The 20,411-nt window shown below is 45.0% G+C and overlaps 1 protein-coding gene across 1 annotated transcript; it reads right to left on the reverse strand.

Moving 5' to 3' along the window:
• Positions 1-8,936: 8,936 nt before the first annotated feature.
• slc7a1a (solute carrier family 7 member 1a) lies at positions 8,937-18,146 on the reverse strand. Its single transcript, XM_084029357.1, has 13 exons — positions 18,052-18,146; positions 15,522-15,787; positions 15,131-15,313; positions 14,874-15,032; positions 14,571-14,748; positions 14,202-14,335; positions 12,562-12,784; positions 11,015-11,151; positions 10,327-10,429; positions 9,981-10,186; positions 9,736-9,887; positions 9,547-9,655; positions 8,937-9,469 (listed from the first exon to the last, which is right to left on the reverse strand). The coding sequence occupies exons 2-13, from the start codon at positions 15,706-15,708 to the stop codon at positions 9,297-9,299; spliced, it is 1,944 nt and encodes a 647-aa protein (XP_083885483.1). The 5' UTR covers positions 15,709-15,787; positions 18,052-18,146; the 3' UTR covers positions 8,937-9,296.
• Between the last annotated feature and the right edge of the window lie 2,265 nt (positions 18,147-20,411).

The following is a 20,411-nucleotide window of genomic DNA, read 5'->3' on the forward strand; positions in this document are numbered from 1 at the left end:
ACACACATACACTCTCAGCGTCTTTGTTATCCGTCCAGCAGCACATGTGGCTATTACAGGAGCCATTTGTCTTTGGCACTTTGCTTTATTCCTCTCCTCCCCCACTGGAGAGCAGACAGGTTTTGTAGCTCCCTAGTCCCAGGGGAACCCCAACGACAGACACACACACACACACACACGCACACACACACACACGTACACACTCCCCCTGTGCCACCTCTATTTCATCAACACGTATTTCGGCAGAGACGTGAATTCCAGCACACTGAAATAGAAGCAATAAGAGATGGAGGGAACACAAACGCACAGAGTGGCGACGTGTGAGTAACCACTATTTATGACATGCGTAGTGTTAGCACATGACATAATTAGATTTAGTGCCGGATTTACATTAAAACGCTCTGTAGCAGTTACCCTTAAACTCCAATCCTCTCATACAATACACACTGTGCCTTTGCAAGCATGCAATTAATCTCTAATGACATCACCCTTGCATGTCCTTGTACACTTTCCTGGAGTGTGTGTGTGTGTGTGTGTGTGTGTGTGTGTGTGTGTGTGTGTGTGTGTGTGTGTGTGTGTGTGTGTGTGTGTGTGTGTGTGTGTGTACATCTACTCTCCACAGAAATGTAGCTACATTTATGGCTTTTTCACGTTCAAAACCAGACCCGCAAATTCTGCATCCTCTCATCCATTTTGGGGAATGAAAATATGGTATTCCTCTCTCCCATGTACTTTGTATTCTATTCACATACAATTATCCAGCAGGATAAGGCTTAGTGAGAAAGTCTATTCAGAAATAAGCTAAGCTTTAGTCATCCATTCCTTCCCCTCCCATCTCTGTCAGCGACACAATACCCGGACAGAAATAGCAGGGAAGTAAGCTAAACACTCAAGCTTTCACAGAAGACACAACACCTGACACTCTGTAGACAGAATTTCACAAGTAGCGATTCACTAAACTGTGAGTGTTTGTTTGTGCCAACCAAGAAAATTACTCATGATGCAGAAGGCTTTCCATCACAGAGGAGAGTGAAGCAGAACTGGGGAATATCCAGAAATAGTATCTCAAATTGATCTGTGCTGTTTGAGTAGATGAGTGTCAAAAAAGTCAAACAGCGCTGCTCCTCAATAATCTAACCTTGCCTGACTGCAGCACAATATGGCCCCCAACTGCATTCAATTAAGATTTTTCCCTTCAGTTATTTCCATCTATTTTATTGCTTTCTCAAAATAAAATGTCATGTCTGTCTATCTCTCCCTCCTCTCGTCTCCATCTCCTCTTCCACCTCAATAATACAGAGTTAATGAGGGCAGGTCGAGGTGATCAATCCCATTTTCATCCATATAGACGGCAGCAGACTACATATGCCCAAATAATCCCACCTCCCTCCTCCCCCGTCTGTCTCACCCACTTTTTTTCGTTTTTGTACCCCAGAGGGAATCATTCTCTATCTGTAAAAGGATTTCTGCAGGATCTCGGGTCAGCGTGGGTGGTCATAGCTAACTGAATAAGTGGAATGACAAAATCACATCATCTGCAATAAAAGCTGATTTATATCCGCGTCGCACACAAAGGCATGCGGTATTTTGCAACCTGCTACGAAATCATCGGTAAATCGCAATATCCCAATAATGGGATTTATTAGCCGACGCCAAATGAAAAAATGTAAGCATGCATTCAATGCATCCATCCATCAAAACATGTTCACGCATGAGGTTTGTCTTTGTTATTCACTCAGCTGGAGAGATGACAAACTGTGCTGTACTAACAAAAAAAAGGAGCCAAATGATCACCATTCCAACTAAAAGCGTCACTTTCCCAACTAAACGTGAGCTCAATGTATGCACTTGTGCATGCAAAGTTATACAGTGACATGAGTACCACCTACACACACAAACACACACACACACACACACACTCTGTGACTTTCACTGCAGCAGGAGCGCAGACAAAGAGGCAGCTTCTCACTGGGAGAAAATGTGGCTGACTGATGAAATAAATCTCCTTAATCGTCATTTCTCTCAGTGTTGTTTTTGGGAATGCATCTCCACCAAATCCGACGTGGTGCTGCTCTGCCTGTTTGGTGTCGCTGTGCTATAATACGCAGCCTGTAAATATTGTAGAAGATATAGATGAAGGGAAGACAAATGTGCAGGAAACGAGAAGAGAAATGACAACGGCAATAAGATGAGTTGGAAAGAGGAACTGGGAAAGAGATTGGCGAGATTAGAAATGCACTGAAATGACTGCTTGAGTCTGGAGGCGATGATTAGGAGAGAGAAGGGGGGGGGGGGGGACGTGAGACTTGCGTTTATTGGTTCATTGAGCGCTGCAGTTGAAACATAGATCCAGACAGAGGTGAGATAAAAAAATAAAAAAAAGTCTCTCTGTCCATGCTGGTTGCACCGCATTGTTATTAGCAAAGCCCCCTCCACCCACTATACCCTCACTCCTGTCGCAGGGAAAAATATTAACTCTTTGCAGGGCTGGTGGGTGAAACTGTATGAGAGGACAAAGAGGAGCGGAAAGGAGTTTCTTTTCGAATGCAAAGCAGTTGCAGACAAAGAATTCGACGATAGTGGAATTCTCTGTGGGGCCGCGAGGAAGTTGGCACACACGCTCACACACACACACACACACACACACACACACACACACACAGACTCAGACATAAAGCTGGCGAGGTGAAACAGCCCAGACAAAGAAAAAAAGCTGAGTGCAACTTGGACGGGCTGAGTCACTTCTGTTTATTTAAGGAAAAATATGATGATAGAAACAAATGATGCTGCAGAGAGCGAGGAGGGGGATGACTATCGGGGGGGGGGGGGGGGGGGGGATTGTAGTTTGTATTGCAATGTGCGAGTGTGTGTGTGTGCATGTGTAATGTGCAAGTGGCAAACCCCAGGGGTGTGGGGGAGGGAAAACTGGCAAAGGATCAGTGAGAGGTGAGCAAATAATAGAGCGAGGAGGGGATGTTTTTGGGGGAGGGCGGTGATGATGTGCAAAAAAAAAATACATGGTAATGATTTGAAGTGGCTGTGTGTGTGTGTGTGTGTGTGTGTGTTTGTGCGTGTGTGTGTGTGTGCGTGTCACAAAATGCAGCGGACAAAGGAAGGTGAGAGAGTACAGGATGGGGCAAAGAACTCCAGAGGAATGAGGCTCACATAAGCTGCCGTTCTGACCTCACACGTTTCTTTTTGAGTGTACGTACAGTCTGGAGAAGTCAGCATGAAAAATGAATGATTCTGTGTCTTTTTACAGTCAAGAATAGCACTCACAGCTTTGTTCTCACAGAAATCCTCTGTCCCGTGTCATTCATAGAGGAACGCTAATTTGCTTAATAAGGGCTGCAGCTCTAAGATGAATTTTAAATGCACAAAAAAAACCCCAGTGAGATCAGAGGAGGCGTGCCTCTCCCAGTTCACCCTCTGATGTCCTGCCCCTGACTGCAGGGGCGGAGCTACAACAAGCTCGTTGCCACCTTCCAGACAAAGACGGCGTGGATTAGAGAACGTGTGTTTGCACGCGTGTTGACACTTCATTCACACCCAGTTATTAGGAGTCACAACACAGGCCAGTGAAAGCCCACTCCTTCTCCCTCTCGGCTCTACACACACATTTAACCACCTAAAAAAGTCTTCACATATTAGTATTCTACAACATTCAAACCACTGTGGAATAAATCAACACTTTTGTTCACAGCAAAATAACATCCTTGAAATCAAGAAGCAAACTGACATACATCCCCTCCTTCTTTCTCCTTCGCTTCACTCATCTCATTTTTCCTTCTCCCTCCTCCTCCTCCTCTGTTCTGTCCTATAAAAATGACCTTGAAGGTCACACCGGTGCGCTACACTCCAGGGCTTTGTGACAAACTGTCTTACCTGCAGAAACACACAAGCAGCACGTTAGCACCTGAGCACAACGACGGAACGCACACACAACGCCGCGAGTGCTTTTCCTGGCAGAGATTTGCTGAATTGATCGATGCTCAGCCGCCGCAGAGGTCAGATGTAATGAATCAATCACGCATGCATCAGCATCAGCATCTAGTACGGCAGCTGCAGCCAAGGCCACAGGCTTCCCCTGGCCCGCTTTGATGCAGTGTCAATCTGCACATTAACATGACCGGGAGGGCAGGACTCAGCGAGATGGACTGGACGATCCATGAACGTGGGAAGTCTCTGATATCGGGATCGATAACGGCAGCAGACGAATCCAAACCACACTCTTTTTTTTTTACACATATTTTATGCAGAGGACTTAGACATGATCGACCACACGTCTGGGCGCCGCGGACGACTGCTAAACGGTGCGAACCCTCAGCTGCAAAGTTTAAGAATTAAGTTAACAAAATAAGTGACACACCGCCGACGAAGACGGCCGCCACACAGTCCCAAGGACAGCCTGATCATCAAACACCGATCAATCAGAGCTGGACACAGCAGTGTGAAAGGCATGCCCTCAATACTGCTCACCTCTTTTTATTTGATCCATCCCTTCCTCCCCTCCCTCCCCTCTAAGTAGTGTAAAGGTGAGTCTGAGGACAGAGGGAAGTGTTGTTAAGGTGACTAGAAGACTCCTCCGGCTGAAGAAGACACTAAAGGATGGGAGGTGAAGTCTTTAAGTGTGCAGCTGCAGGAGCAGGTCAGACTCATTCATGCCATAAATGAAGGTTGAAGAGAAGAAACAGGCACAATTAGAATGGCAATAAAATGAAACTACTATGTGTGCGAAATTGCGCAAATGATTTCCTTGATGGTGTGATCAGCCTTCCGAAGAGAGCGTAGGCTATTTCAACTTCACATTCTTCACACTGCTCCTTCAAAATCCACTTCCATTAAATGGCTTTAAGTCCGGCCAGCAACATAACACTACAGCACTAAACAACTAAGAACAACACACAATCTGGCATCCCCAGAAGTCTTGCATAACACAAATTATCATGACATAATTAGAAAATCCTTCACAGTAGTGTCACCTCTCAGTAGTGGATCATAGCTGGAGTCAGGTCTAAAGCCTGGATAATCTATGTCTGATCATTAGCATCACCCACAGAGACTTGACCTGCTCCATCAATCACACCGACCCGCTCTTCCCAGTCTGACCTCCCTCTCTTTCTCCTTTATGCTCCACTCAACTTCCATACAACATGGATTTTTTTAATTTTCTTTTTAATAAACACAGTGTGAAATTCAGGCCCTGCAAAAAACAAAATGATGAAATCAATATTTTTTACGAGAATGCTGAGCGAACCGAGTCGGCACCGAAAGCCGGATCCTGCAGTCAGAATACGGGCGACACTTCTTCTGGAAGCCGACGCTGTCTGCTCCGAAGAACCGCTGCAAGAACATAATACAAGCATGTTTTCACGTGTTTTCAGTCGCGACTTACCTTCTGGTGTCTCTGCGTGGTGTTGCGTTTAAGGACGCTGGTCCAATGCTGTAGAGTTGCAAAACGAAACACAAGCGTGTCTCCCCCCTCCCTCTCCCTCTCCCTCTCTCCCCGACTCAGTGTGAGGGAGAGAGAGAGAGATGCTGCGGACAGGAGGAGGAGGAGCAGGGGGAGGAGGAGGAGCGGTGCTGATGCTGATGCTGCAGCCGACACCTGCCAGAGCATCCTTCTGCTCAGGCGCCGGAGCCTCACTCTCTCTCTCTGTATTTCTCTGACGACACACTTGCGCCCTCTGCTGGACCAAGTGAAAAGTCTCAACCTACACAATCTGTCTGATTTCAAAATAAAAATCCACCCGAAGAGTCTGGATGTTGAAAACCTGTTTTATTTACAGCGGGGATGCACGAAACATACACAGACTTAAAAAAAAAAAAAAAAGAGAAAAACAATGTAGGCATTCTTAATTGATAGGAATGAATGCCAGCCATTTAGCCTGCACGTCGATGCTATTAAAGTTCACATGTGTGGGATTTTTTTGTGTATGATTGAGTAAACTTTTTTTGTTTGTAAAAAAAAAAAGGGAAAAAAAAGAAGGTCCATACTCATTCTCAGTGTCCTTGGGTCACGTCACTCTTTACATTACCAGCAGGTGGCGCCAAAGTAGCGGAATTACACGTCCCACACAACTTTAAGTGACTTTCAATGTGAAATATAACAATCTGTCTTTTTCTCTGTTAGAAGTAATCACGTCAAGGCAGAAGTTCTTAAGATCTGTAAACCAGATTATTCTGGCCTTCTAAATATAAAGGCTACAGGTTGCATGCCTGAAAATATTAAATGTTTTTATGACAAATCAAAATATATAACACCAGAATGCATTTGACAAAAAAAAAAAAAAAAGGCAAGGCCCACATACTGGCCTTTTTGAGAGATTTCAGTGATGACTAGCAAAATGAGAAACCACCGATGTGACCCAAACAGGGCCGGCTCTTGGCATAGGCGATATAGGCGGAGCAAAAAAAAAAAAAAAAAAAAAAAATTTAAAACAATGAAAATAAAAATGATTTTCTATTCCCAGTCACCCTCATTTTTTGCTGTTTGCTGTTGTTGTTCAAATTAAACATATGTGATTGTTCATTTGGCTGGTGTAATTCGTGTGTGTGTGTGTGTGTGTGGGGGGGGGGGGGGGGGCACCGGAGAGCAATCTCGCCTAGGGCACAAAATTAGGTAGAGCCGGCCCTGGACCCAAATATACAGAGAGTTTTTGATCATTTACAGTTTTCAACAAATTGGAAGCCAACAAAGAAAAAGGGGGAAATAAAAAGCCTGAGAATGTGATGAAATCACAGCAGAATGACATGAACACCAAGCAGCTGGCCATCAACACTGGTGATGGATTTGAAACATCAAAGGCCACGTTACGTTCAGGGGAAGCATGTGTCGAGTTTGAAGAAGCATTAAAGGAGAATGACAGAAGCCCCTGTGTAAGTTTATCTGTGTAAGGATAAGAAAACACTGAGGTTTGGCATGACATGAAGGAACAACAAGTACCGATTATGCCAGGAGATTGATTTCCAAATACAATCCCTTTGTATAATCAAAACTTACAAGAAGTTAAAACCTGATGATTTAATACTGTGCAATGGTAGATTTCTTTGAAACCTAAAATTATGGGAAATGGGATCTTTCATGTGCTGTGAAACTGCCTGTCATGGCTAAAGAACTGCTTTATATGAATGTGTTAAGAACAAACATGAGCAAAGCCCCCTAGAGGTCAGCCGTGCATGAAGCAATGTGATGTCATTATATTCCATTTCTACTGCAGCCCACTATGACCCCAAAACACTTGTTTCTGCCACAGTCATGCCAAAAGCCCCCATTTGTAATGTTAGAACTGCACGTTTTTGTTAAGGCATCAATGGTTGAGAAGGTGAAGGCGGTGATTTTGCCGAACCTGAGGATAAAGTTTCAGTTGCACTGATCATGTAAACACAATAATAGAAACACAAACAGGGCAACGTTATACAACCCCTTCTCCACTTTACAAATAATTTACTGCAAGAAATATACACAATATCTTATATACACAATGTGGATTATACATGTTTTTTTTTTTTATTGTAAAGGAATCCCAAAACCACAGTGAATGCACGTCGAGGTTAAAGTTGTAAACACCAAAGTCTGTTACAGGTGTACAGGTCTTGGCGATTATAAAACTTGTGTAAAGCCTTTTTTTTCCGTCGCTCCTGAGAGAGCTGCATAAAATCTGATGAACTGAAAACTGATGTCACTTGAGTCGACGTCGTTTGGATTAAATCAATCTGGGGGAGTGGAATTAGAACGATGTACCGGTATACTAGTCGTATTTAGCCCACCTCTCATCTCTGCTTGATACTAGTGACTCAAGGCTACATCGATCCATAGCATGCCTAAATCTCTAATTGAACTGTCAGCGGTCTAGTTGCACTGTGGGTAATGTAGGCCAGGTTTTGGCAACTGGGAAGAATGCTAGGAGAGCAATGCTGAATCACTGGCATACTCTTCTGTTTATGGAAAGAGATATCTTAAAGCATTAGATATTCTACCTCATCATATTCCTCAGGGACGTTCACTTAAATGTAATAATCTGAAAAAAGACTGCAAATGACTGTTTTAGGGAAGCTGGTAATAAAAAGACATTCATACAGAAAGAGGAAAAAGGCATAGAATAAATTGAGAACGAACGCATTTTTCCAAATTGAATATTTTAAGAAAAATGAGTTGGCCTGTATTTTCTTTTTTGAAAAGAGAAGCTAAATGTTACAGCTAACAGACACAGCAGCCAGCACTGTGAAAACCCACTATCATCTCATGTCACGTGACATTAACTGACATGCAGCAACAGTCAGCGTCTTTGCCTGATGCTCAACGTGTGTCAGGATTCACACTCATTTACAGACGGTATCCAATATCCCAAAAGGAGAGTGTATTAAACCCAGATATCAGGTCGACTATTACTGGTCAGATGGTTTGAATTTAAAATGCTCCTGTCAGACTTTAGAGCCAATCGCTTCCCTGAGTCTCTGTATCTCTCAGTAAGGAGCTGTCCAATAGGAAAGGCTGTTTGGCGTCCTGTTCCAGCAGCATCATAGTTTGAAAACCAGTCTTATAAGACATACGTCTGCATTAAACGTGTACAGACTTTGCATGTGAAAGCCTGGGAGCTCCTCTGCTATAGGACACGTGGAAGCTGCAGGCGACAGCCCCCCCCCCCCCTTCTGTCTGTGCAGCCGTTGGCCCGACTACCCTTTTCTACTGCGAACAGGGGTAATTATATCATCGACACGTGTGTTGCCGTGTACTGTGCAAGCTCTCACTTGTCAGGGAGGACTGTTAAGAGCAGCATTTCAACATCAACTCACATAAAGGTTAGCGGGTTTAAGAGAATATAGCTTTCGTCACCAATCTGTATGTAATACTGACTGAGTGTTCTTTTCAGAATGACGTGTACAGTAGTTAAGACAAAACGTGTACAGCTTTGCTGTTTCCGGCCACTGTTACTGCACATGTACATGACTTCGACTCAACCTCCCCGAAACACTCAGATGTTAGTACACCTCCCTCATACAGCCAAGCGATAACAAGCAGTCGAAGCTCAAGGCCAAACACAAGGGGCTACAAGCTTACTAGGAAACACTGAAATAATAGGGCATGTCAATTTCTGCTCAGGAAGTGTCTGCTTTAAGAGTATTATCGCCAGTTTTTCTTTTTGCTACTCAGCAGTCAAGAGGGACATTTTAGGTCCAAGTTACTTATCATTAATTTCCCCGTGAAGGGAAGTGCCAGTGAGTAGTCAGAGATACTCGGGGACAGACTGGCGTCAGGCGAGGTCGAAGTGTACGCGGCGCGCTCCGATGCGCTCCTACAAGTCGTTGTCGTCTTCCTTGGCGTCGATGCCGTTGTGCAGGAAGGCCTCCTTCTCCGGGGACTCCTCCGAATCGCGCTTGAAGCCGTTCATCTCCGTGTCCGGAGACGAGCGGGCCAGGGCCGCCTCGGCGCTGTGGTGGATCCCGTAGCCGAAGTAGATCACGAAACCTGAAAAAACGGGGCGGGAATCAATACAACGTCTGCCTCCGGCCCCGGAAAGAATGATAGAAATGGAGACTGCTTACCGATAGCCATCCAGATAGAAAAGCGTATCCAAGTGCCTCTGTCCAGCTGCATCATCAGGTAAACATTGACAAACATGCTGATCACTGGAATGAAGGGGAGCAGTGGAACCTAGAGGAAACATGGCGGCTCGTGTTAAGGCGCGGCAAAGTGGAAGGGTTTTTATCCACATTTATTTTCTGGAATCAAACCTTGAAGGAAAGTTTGGTCTTGCTCTCGGGCTGCCTCCAGACGATGAAGGTGAGAAGGAGACACACCATGAAGATGACACTGAGGGCGACCACGTTCCACACGGCAGTGCCTCCATGCACCGCCAGGACGCTGAACGCCAGGATCAACGTTCCTGCAGAAGGCCGTATACGTTTCCGATGCAATTAAACACTCAAGACTCAGGAAAGATATTTAAAATGAATATGTTGGATCTGCGATCACCTACCCATAACAGAGGCACAGATGTTGACAGCGAAGCCGGACAGGGTGGATGGTTCTGGGTGATCTGGGAACAGGAGGGTCTTGAAGCTGAACCTCTCCTCCATACCAGGCAGGATGCCCATACTGGGGACGCTGATGCCGTCGCTCAGCTCCACCTCATCCTGGAGGTTGGCCATCTGATACACCGCTGTGGGCTGCTCGGGCTGGTACCTGACGGACACACACGGAGATGTGAACATGTGTAGCAGCAGGAAGGTGGTGATGCAAGTATTTCTATTTTAAGGTGCGCCAGCACAGAAATCATTCTGCTTCTCCGAACCAGTGTCCTTGGTATAAATAAGTCCACTGACCTGAGCACCAGGACACAGGCAGCCACCAATGTGTAGGCCAGCAGAGTCCCTATTGACATCAGGTCCACCAAGTCCTTCAGGTCGAACAGAAACGCCATGATCGCTTCAAGGAAAGGAAAAAAAAGAGAGTGGAAAATCAGACTCTTTGGATCCTCAGAATCTTTCTTACTTAAATAAATAAATAAAAAGAGGACCGTAATGTGTTTTCAAGATGAATTTTCATACACATGTATGTGTAATGTCTAGGTCTCATTTTTAGCTCTGATGGTTAACACGGTAAACATGTTATCTGCTCAACATCAGCATGTGAGCGTGCAGCTGTACGGCCTCAGAGAGCTGCTGGCACGGCTGTGGAGCTTTTTGTGTACAGCAGGAAGGTCAACAAATCCAGCTCACTGTAAGCACATTACAAACCAAACACTGGCAACTCCCTCTGCGTCGACACAAACCTCATTCATGCAGAAATAACTGCTGGAACGCATTTTTGAAAAACACACACACGAATGGTCCCAGGTAATGACACTGTTGTTGCCATGTATGACCATAAATTCACTAACGAGTGGATCATGCACGTCCTTTTTTGACTTGATTTCCTTTAATCTCATGCCTTCCCCAGCCCTCTTCCCCCCTCCTCTAAATACAGGCCCCTGTTTTCCTGATCTGCCCCTATTTTACATATCCATCTTACCAGACATAACCCCGGCGGCCATAGTGGATGTTATGGGGGATTTCCTCTCGCTGACGCGGGCCAGGAAGGAGAAGAGCAGGCCATCCCGAGCCATGGCAAAGATGATTCGGGGTAGGGGGAACATGGAACCCAACAGACTGGAGAGGTGTGGGGAGGAAAACATCAGATTGAGGATGGCAGTTGTAGATGTAGAAGAGAGGAACAAGGCGAAAGGGGGAATTGTAAGAGGTGAGTAGGGTAGAAAAGGGAGGAATTAGCCAAAGGAAATGAATCAGGTGGGCAAGACAGGAGTTGTGCATTCCCAGGAAACCAGACCGGCTGCACTGAAGACCAGCAGGTTGGAGGAGAATAGATATCGTGATGCCAGCATGCATGTTTTTTCTCTTTAAATAGCAAATACGGTGCTTTACATGCTTTTTGGTTGTGGAAACGTGTGGTTCCTTCAGCAAGCAGTGCAGTTTGGAGTTTATATTCCTTGTTATACCACCAAGATGCAAGTTAGGTTCATAAAAAACACTCAGTAATGTTAGAAGTATGACACGGACGGTCTCAACCAACTACAAAGAGACCTGGACGTGACTGTTAGTGAGGCCCACTTCATGCTGGAGTGCCGGTTTCTGGCAGGTTTCGAAGTTCAAACACATTGGGAAGTCTGCAGGCCTGATCTGAGTTCGGCCCAGCAGCCTGAAACGTAGCCTCGGTGAACATGGATGCAGTTTAAAAACATGCGTGTTAGTGTCTCACCTGCCCCTATGCCAGAGGTGAGGGTTGCGGTTAGCGGGGTTTTGGTGCGCGGGCTGATCTCGGCCATGAACTTGAAAAGCAGCCCATCGTCGGCCATAGCCCAGATGACACGAGGCATAGGGAACATAGCACCCAGTAGGCTACCAGGGGGGAAGACCAGGATACATAATATATCCACACTCACACCCAGAGAACGCCGTGAAACATACACGAACCCAGACACCAGCTCACACAAACACAGAACATCAGACAGTACATTTACATAGCATAACATACAGAGTATGACTGAACGTGGCATGCAGGATTATCAAAGGGCATATCTGTTCAGGCCCATTAAATCAATTTGATCAAATCGACAAATATACTCTGCACACATTTTTCAAATTAAGCAAGTATGGAATCCATAATTATCTATAACAATTATCTATCAAAGCAACAGACATTCAAAATAAAACATTTATGTACAATAAAACCACCATTATATAAAAAAAAACACCATTAAAAACTGATTATCGATCAAAATGCAGCCTGTGGCGGCCCTCGGTGACGTGAATTACATAACACACACTGATGGAACAAAATATTCATATCAGTGCTCTTATTTTTAGTCTAGGGATCAAATGCCTTCTGAAGTTAAATATACATTCACACACACACACACACACACACACACACACACACACACACACACACAGGAATGTCTATATGTGTGCACGTTTATGTGAGACAGAGAGCGCTGGAGTACATGAGCGTGCATTCAAAGCTGGTGGCAGACCCATGCAGGTGTTTGTGTAACTGCTTACCTCGTAGACAGAGCACAAAGAGAGCCTACAGCTACAGCGTACTTGGCTCCTCCCCAGCCCACGTATTTAAAGGCCACAGGCAGGGGACTGTTGCTGTCCAGCAGATAGTACGGCATCATGAGGGTCAGAGCAGCGGAAACGCCAAAGTACGCCACGAAGCAGATGAGCAGCGAGGACACGATGCCGATGGGGATGGCTCTCTGGGGGTTCTTCACCTCTTCACCTGGGGGCGTATATGAGGAGCAGACATAGTTAAACCAGGCAAAAAAAACACAAATTTACTTATTTATGACATTTGCATTTGATTTTTAAAAGGGAATAAAGTAAACCCAAATCTGCATTATCAAAGGCTCAATCACATGGGGCCAAAAACAGAAGATAACCCAGACTTTGGCAAAGCACTGCCAGACACAAAGTAACCACATCTCTTTATCCTATTTAACCTTTAGACTAACACTATTTATTTAATAAAAAGCTATTTGTGCAACTCCTCGACCAAAGAAATTCTCACACAAGATTTAAATAATCAATTAGATCCGTCTGTAAAACTGTGTTTATCCCGAAGGAATCCAACTAAAGCACCACTTTGAATCCTGTTGATCAGATGTGTAATTAAGTCATTCAGCATGAAATAAGCAGAGAAACAACTAAGCTTAACAAAAGAGAGCAAACCAACATTCTCACCACTATCCACTGGTAACTAACTACACAACCCTGATTCATATGTGGACGTGTTGGCAGAATTCCAGTAAACTGGGCAAACAGTTGCATTAAAGAATCAATTTTGCAACAAACCACACAAGCTTCTGACTGAAACACGCATTCAGCTGTGAGCGATTACGCAAAACAGGAACACTCGCGTCTTGTTCTGCAGCGGAATCGCGTCGCGATGATGGGGCGCAGTGTGTCACCGTCTGCTTCTGCTCCGACGCCGCTACCCACGAGCGGCCGCCTCAGATGATCGGGAGGTCAGGGGGCATGTTCGGAACAATGGCAACAACTGTGCGCGCCTATGTCGACATGTGTTTGCGTGTGCAACCTAGGGTTACGTTGGCATGAAGCCATCCCTTCCCCCCCCTACACACACACACACACGATATAATGCTCTAGGCCTGGCTGAGAGAGCGTGTGAGTGTGTGAGTGTGTGAGGCAGACATGCCTCCACAAGCCAAACTCAAGCAATTGACTCAGGGTCAAACTCACATTAGCCAATTAGAATTCAGGAACGAGAGGGGTGGGAAAGCTGAGGGGCCAGAGAGCTGGCAAACTGACAGTTCCTCCCCCCGCCCTTTTTCTTTTCACAATCCAGAGGACTGATGAAACTGAACTACATGCAGGAAGACATCCCCCCCACCCCCTTCACACCTCCACAGGTGTAGATCTGCTGAGTGTAGAAAACATCCTTGTGTCATTATTTAGCCGCACAGAGCAACACACTCACTAAACTATCTTTTCACTCTGCCACGTTCCTCTTATGTAACACTCCTGGATGTTTGGACAAGCTTAGCATGGAAATGGGCCCAAATCCCCCACCCGCTCCACCCTCAAAAACTAAAACATACCCACACGAGGCAGTGGAAGGCATACGAGAAGTGGAACAAGAGGAGATCAGGGCCAACAGAGTGTTTTGTGGCACTGACCTGTGGTGGCGATGCAGTCAAATCCCACGAAGGCGTAGAAGCAGGTAGCAGCTCCAGACAGGACGCCACTGAAACCAAACGGCATGAAGCCCCCCGCTCCTAAACTCTCTTTGGTGGGCTGGATTTCTGTCAGACTGGGCAGGGGGGAATTATTCAAATCAGCAAAAAAAAAAAAAACTGTATTTGATGATTCTTTCACCCAACTGTTTTAAATTACGTATTGAGGTCTGTGGATTATTCAGAGTCACTGAGACCAATTATGCTGAGAAATGTACTATCAAAAATAATGTAAGCTGTTTCACAGAACATCTTTGATAAAGTGTGTGTGTGTCTGTGTGTGTGTGTGTGTGTGTGTGTGTCCACACTCACTTGAGGCTGGAGTTACTGGTATAATTGGCATGTAGGATCTCTTCGGGGTCCACGTGCCAGTTCTTCAAAGTGCCTTTGACCAGGCCGGAGACCACCATGAACAGCAAGACTAGGACGTTGATGCACGTAAAAACCTTGTTCACCATCGCCGACTCTTTGACCCCAAATGCCAACAGACCTTAGAAACGGAGAACACGTGGAAAAAGGAAAATGAAAGACTTGTTTGGAGGAAGAGAAATTTGTCAACCACGTATCTGTAGTGAATGTATGAAATGTTAAAGTGAGATCACAGTGTTTTCCTACCTGTGAGGGTGAAAATGATGATCACGGCGAACATGTCGGGGTACTTTGCCAGAATACCCGGTGCATTCATTGACATGTACTCTCTGCAGAACTGCTCTATGCGCTTCCCAACCAACTCGTCGAAGGTGGCGCTCCATGCCCGGGCCACACTGGAGGTACCTGGGAGGGACAAAGACCAGTTTCTTGTTGGACTCCCTCTCGTTCTGTTCTTCTATCTGCACGTGAACACAGATAAAAAACTGCTGTGTGGTGTTTACCGATGATGTAGGAGAGGATGAGGTTCCATCCGGTGATGAAGGCCCAGAGTTCCCCGACAGTCACGTAGGAATAAAGATAAGCTGAGCCCGTCTTGGGAACACGGGCCCCGAACTCAGCGTAGCACAGGCCGGCCAACACCGAGGCTAAGGCTGCTATCAGGAAAGACAGCACAATAGCAGGACCTACGGGGGGATCATCACGTGATTAGAGGCTTTAAGATCTCCTTTTTTAATCGTTTCATGTCCATATTTTATTTTATTTTCCATATTCAAATTATATTTTAATATTTAATGCTGAATAGAGGCTGTATGAAATACCCCCGGCTGTATGAAAAACCACCAGACGGCAGAATTAAAAAAGTTAATTCCAACAGCCCTAATGTCAATTTACCTGAATTTTCTCGTGCAACCGCGCCGGCTAGCACGTAGACGCCAGCGCCCAGCGTGCTGCCCACGCCCAGGGCCACGAGGTCAAACGTGTTGAGGCATCGAGACAGACGGGAGTCGTCCGTGTTACAGTCCACCACCTTCACCCTCAGCAACTGCTTCCCGAAACGCAGGAGCTTCCCCAGCGCCATGGATCCGCCTGATCTCAGGGAGACGGAGAGCGTTGGGGTTCAAAGGACACGGGGGGGCGGGGGAGAGGTCACACACACCCTGGAGGGAGAGGAAAGATGAGGGACAAATCATTTTAAGTTCCTGACACCTACACTTTAAAATACATCGCAGAGCTTTATATTTTCCCAACAAACACGGAAAGGGGCTTGACAAACTTAACAAACCCGTAAGTAGAACACATTTCTTGGGGCGTTACATAATCCAACTGAAATCCACAATGTGCGACTGCCGGCCAAAAAACGGAAGCCTATAGGGATAATCCATCTTATTGCTGGATACGTTGCTGACACGTGTTACATAACACAACTCACAGGAGAGGAGGCAAAGCCCTCGAACAGGCTGTTCAACACAAAGACAACCGGAGCCCAGGACACAGAAAAACACTTTCTTCCAAATGTGCCGCGGAGCCTCATCACATGGCGTTACGCCTACACACAGCGGAGGAAACAAATCCTACCAAGACCCTCACTATTTACCTCTGCTGCAGTACAAACAAGGACAATCCACTAGCAGCCAAGCGCCGTTTGAAACGATCTCTACCCTCTGGAGGCAAAAAAAGCAGCTGTAAGACCTCTTAAGTGCGAGCTGAGAAGGGTACTCTGGGTCAGTAGTCTGTGCAACATGTCATGCACATTCCCCAGTGCTGCGATCACCGAACTGAGAGGTAATACTTGATATTTGGAAGGAGAGGGCAGACGGAGGAATGGAAGAGGGGAAAGAAAGAGGGGAGGGGGTTGTAAACAATGTCCTGCAGCTATGTGAAGTGAAGTTGTGGACGGTCTGGCAGAAAACCAGTGGTATGTCCCATAGAAGAGAGGCAAGACGTGCAGCATCAAAACCTTGTGACCCATTTGGAGATAATGGCACAACTCCACTTGAGCACACACACACACACACACACACACACACACACACACACACACACACACACACACACACACACACACACACACAAAGGTCATGTGGACAGTGCAACAGTGTCACTTTGTGGAAACTTCCACATAAGGGTAAGCTAAGGTGACTACCTCCCTGCCCTTTTTTCCCCCCAGAAAAACATTCAGGTTCAGGGGTAATTTTCCAATCTGGACTATTTGAACACGTGCAACAACAAAAAATACATATTTTATTAAATGCCCAGTGTATATTTGCATAGCAACGATGGTTCCATTTGCAGTGGAAGACGTTTACTGCATTAATCAAGACACATAATCAAGATGCAATCATGAAGTCAGAAGAAGTCCGCCTCTCCCACCTGCAGCTGCTATTTATTGTTGCAGAGGTCACCGTGGTCTGTGTCATTCTTGGTAAATCATGTTGCATGCCAGCAGTGAGGCTGGTGTGGAAAGGATTACAGGCTGTCATTGTATCAGGTGGTGATAGTGCCCACCATTAGCAGTCTACAGCACAATACTGTGCCTTTTAATTTACAGCTGATTAATTCATTCATTAGTAGATTGACCAAAAATGTAAGAAAAGCCGTATTGTAAGTATTGAAAAGTAAACTGATCATCGATGTCACATTGGGCTTTGGGAAACTACACATATAGTGTTATTTAGTAATGTTTGGAGAGAACAATCAATATAAGAATTGATAGTTGTGAGTTGCAGTTAGATTTTATATCATTCAAAATGATACATCAAAGCTGTTTTTGTTACATTGAGTACACCGATTATTGTATTCCTGAATAAAAACTGTGTCTGTTTACTTACCACACAAACAGTACCTTTCACATATTCAGTAAATGTAACTGCATGCAGAAAAAGTGCAAACAGAGCCAATTAAGAGGAAATATCTGTTCCATGTATCTGTGAACAAAAGATAACCATAATGAAAACAGCTTTTTGCACAAATAATCCATGAAATTAAAACCCGGCAAACCGGCAGCAGCAGGAGCGCTCAGCCCACGCTTGCAGTGTATTATTATTACGGCCAGATAAGTGGCTGGTTATTACCACGGCTATAGCGTGCCACATTATTATAAAACCCAGGAAGTTCATTAAGAGAAGCTTATGGGGGGAAAAATAATATCCAAATACCCAGGGGCAATAATAAAGGGCTTATGGGAACAAACGCTCACATGCAGGCACATAAATGCAAATAGCCTACACGAACCACATGACCTTTCACTGACCCCGTACGCAGTTCATCAGACCAAATCACCTCATACAGAAGGAAATCTGACTATTCCAAACCAAACAAAAAAGTGTTCGATACAGGAGACATGATGAAATACACACACAAGGTCAATGCTGCTGATCAATATCAAAACGTCAGAATGGCGTGATAAGAATGGAGCACTTACTTGAGGCCGCCGACAGAGACGCTTCAACTACAGACCGGAGGCGGACGTTTTGACACAACGGTGACGGACAGAGAGCGAATAAAGGTCTGAACTTTGGTGAACGGCCGTCAGCGCTGCAGTGAAGACTGCAGGGTGTTTGACGGCAGCCGTTCTGAAATAGCCTCCGTTAGGAATCACATGGGGTGGCTATTCGAAGCAACGCACGCGCGCACATGTACACACAAGTGGGCCGACCATGAAAACTTCAATAATGCGTTTTCACAGTAATAATTAATTACTACTCTGGTGTTAAAATAGGAGATGTAAACAGTCACAGTAACACAGTTTATCCGCAAAAGCAGCAGCTTTTCTGTATTTGTAACAAACGTGCCCAAACAAGTGGACAAGCCTTTGCAACGTATGTATCTAAGGACACGCAAACATTCACACATGCATGCTTCGTTTGAATGCAACGCTTATTTCCACAGGGATAAATACCAAAGGATCAAATGTGTGGGGATTTAAGTTACAATAGCTTTGCAACACTCTTATCTCACTGGACGCACACACGCACACACCCGACCCACTGTCGGTTTTAAAAGGGTTTTGGCAGAGAAAGTACAGCAGATGAGATGTGCAGAAAGCAGAGGCAGTGCCCGTCAGAGGGAGGGAGCGCGTGAGCAGGAAAGGGGGGTGGGGTCCTTTCAAACCAATGAAAGTAAAGTATAAATCCCAACCTGCTGGGAGTCCTTTTCTATGCTACATAGAAAACAATTAGATTTGGGTTAAACAGCATGCATATATACAACCGTGATTCCCTCAACAACACCGTCTCTCTCCGTCTCTCTCTGTGATTTGTTCTGTTGTGTTGGAGGAATGCTACAGGCGTCCAGCTAACTGGGTGGTAACAGCAGAGTGTGAACTGCTGCTTTTTCACATGTCCCATCTGCTCCCATGCATTGTGATGCCGCCCCTGCTGTGGTCTTACCTGGTTTACTTGCAGGGATTTGATCTTTCGGTCTGCAGTGGCACATGTAAACAAATACGGTTTGACTAACCACGTGCCCCACTGGGTTCCCTTCAACTTGTTGCGGTTTGAATTTCAACAGTCAGGCAATCAAGGATGGCTATCAGAGGCAAGGTCGCCACACAGCACGTGAGACATCTGGCATAATCAGAAGATAATGTGCCAATCAGAATATTATGTTAAAGTATAATGTATAAAGTTATCTGGTTTTCAGAGTTTTAGCCTATAATATATTAATATATTATTTAAAAGTGGGAATAAAATTTTGAGAAACAGTTTACCTTCCATGTCTGATTCCCCTGAGAGTCGATTTTACATTTTTTTGTTGAAGTAAAATAGCGATATAAATGGAAATATAACTGCGTATTTCAACATACCGTGTTATACGATATAGGATATTGTGTATCGCAATAGTGCATAAGAACAGTGCAAGTCAGTTGTACGTTTAACAATTAAGAAGCTGGTACAGAAAGTGAACACAAAGTTCACTTTCATAAATCTGTCCAGCAGCTAATCACTTCTGTGAACACACATAGTGTGTGTGTGTGTGTGTGTGTGTGTGTGTGTGTGTGTGTGTGTGTGTGTGTGTGTGTGTGTGTGTGTGTGTGTGTGTACTTTTATCCGACATCATAAATCCCTGATCCATGTTTTGTGTACACACTGAAATCTATTTACTGCAGCTACTCTGTCAATGTCAAAAACCATCAACTGAACCTTGTTTCTTCTTTTTACCAATAAAAGCTGCTCTGTTCTGTTAAAAACAAGCGATTACAGCTTATTATTACTAATTACACAGGGAACCACAAGTGGTTACTACCTATTATTACTAATTACACAGGGAACCAAACATGTAGCCCGGGAGACGCAGCAAAAGAGGGAATATGAAGCCCTAGCATCTCCAGAATCTCTGTGAACCTGGAAAGCTTCCACACCCACCCTCGGGTGCATTTGTATAGGCTACATACAGCCCTGCAGTCAGCAACTCCCTCACTAGTGACCCACTTTCGGACGTGCTAAATTTAGACCGACTGGAACCGGTCTTCCCATGGAGATCTAAAAGGTCACTTCTTGTTACAAAGTCATTCTTAAAATACAGCAAAATGTAGAATAGAAGATCACTTTTTTTCCTTCCGATTCTGCATTAAGACCCAACGATGTTAATGACCTGTCACTTAGAAAATATTTCCAGCTGCATCTTCAAATGCCAAACTTTGGTGGGAGTCACCCTGAGGCAGGTTTAGTGCCTCCGAACTGGAACACTATATGCTTTCATTGATGATTTGAAGGGTTCTTGTTGATTGCTTGCTTTCCTGATCTACACTAGATTTGATTTTTCCAGAACAAAACAAAGGGG

The sequence above is a fragment of the Eutrigla gurnardus genome, assembly GCF_963514095.1.
Source record: "Eutrigla gurnardus genome assembly, chromosome: 15".
NCBI classification, from domain to species: domain Eukaryota; kingdom Metazoa; phylum Chordata; class Actinopteri; order Perciformes; family Triglidae; genus Eutrigla; species Eutrigla gurnardus.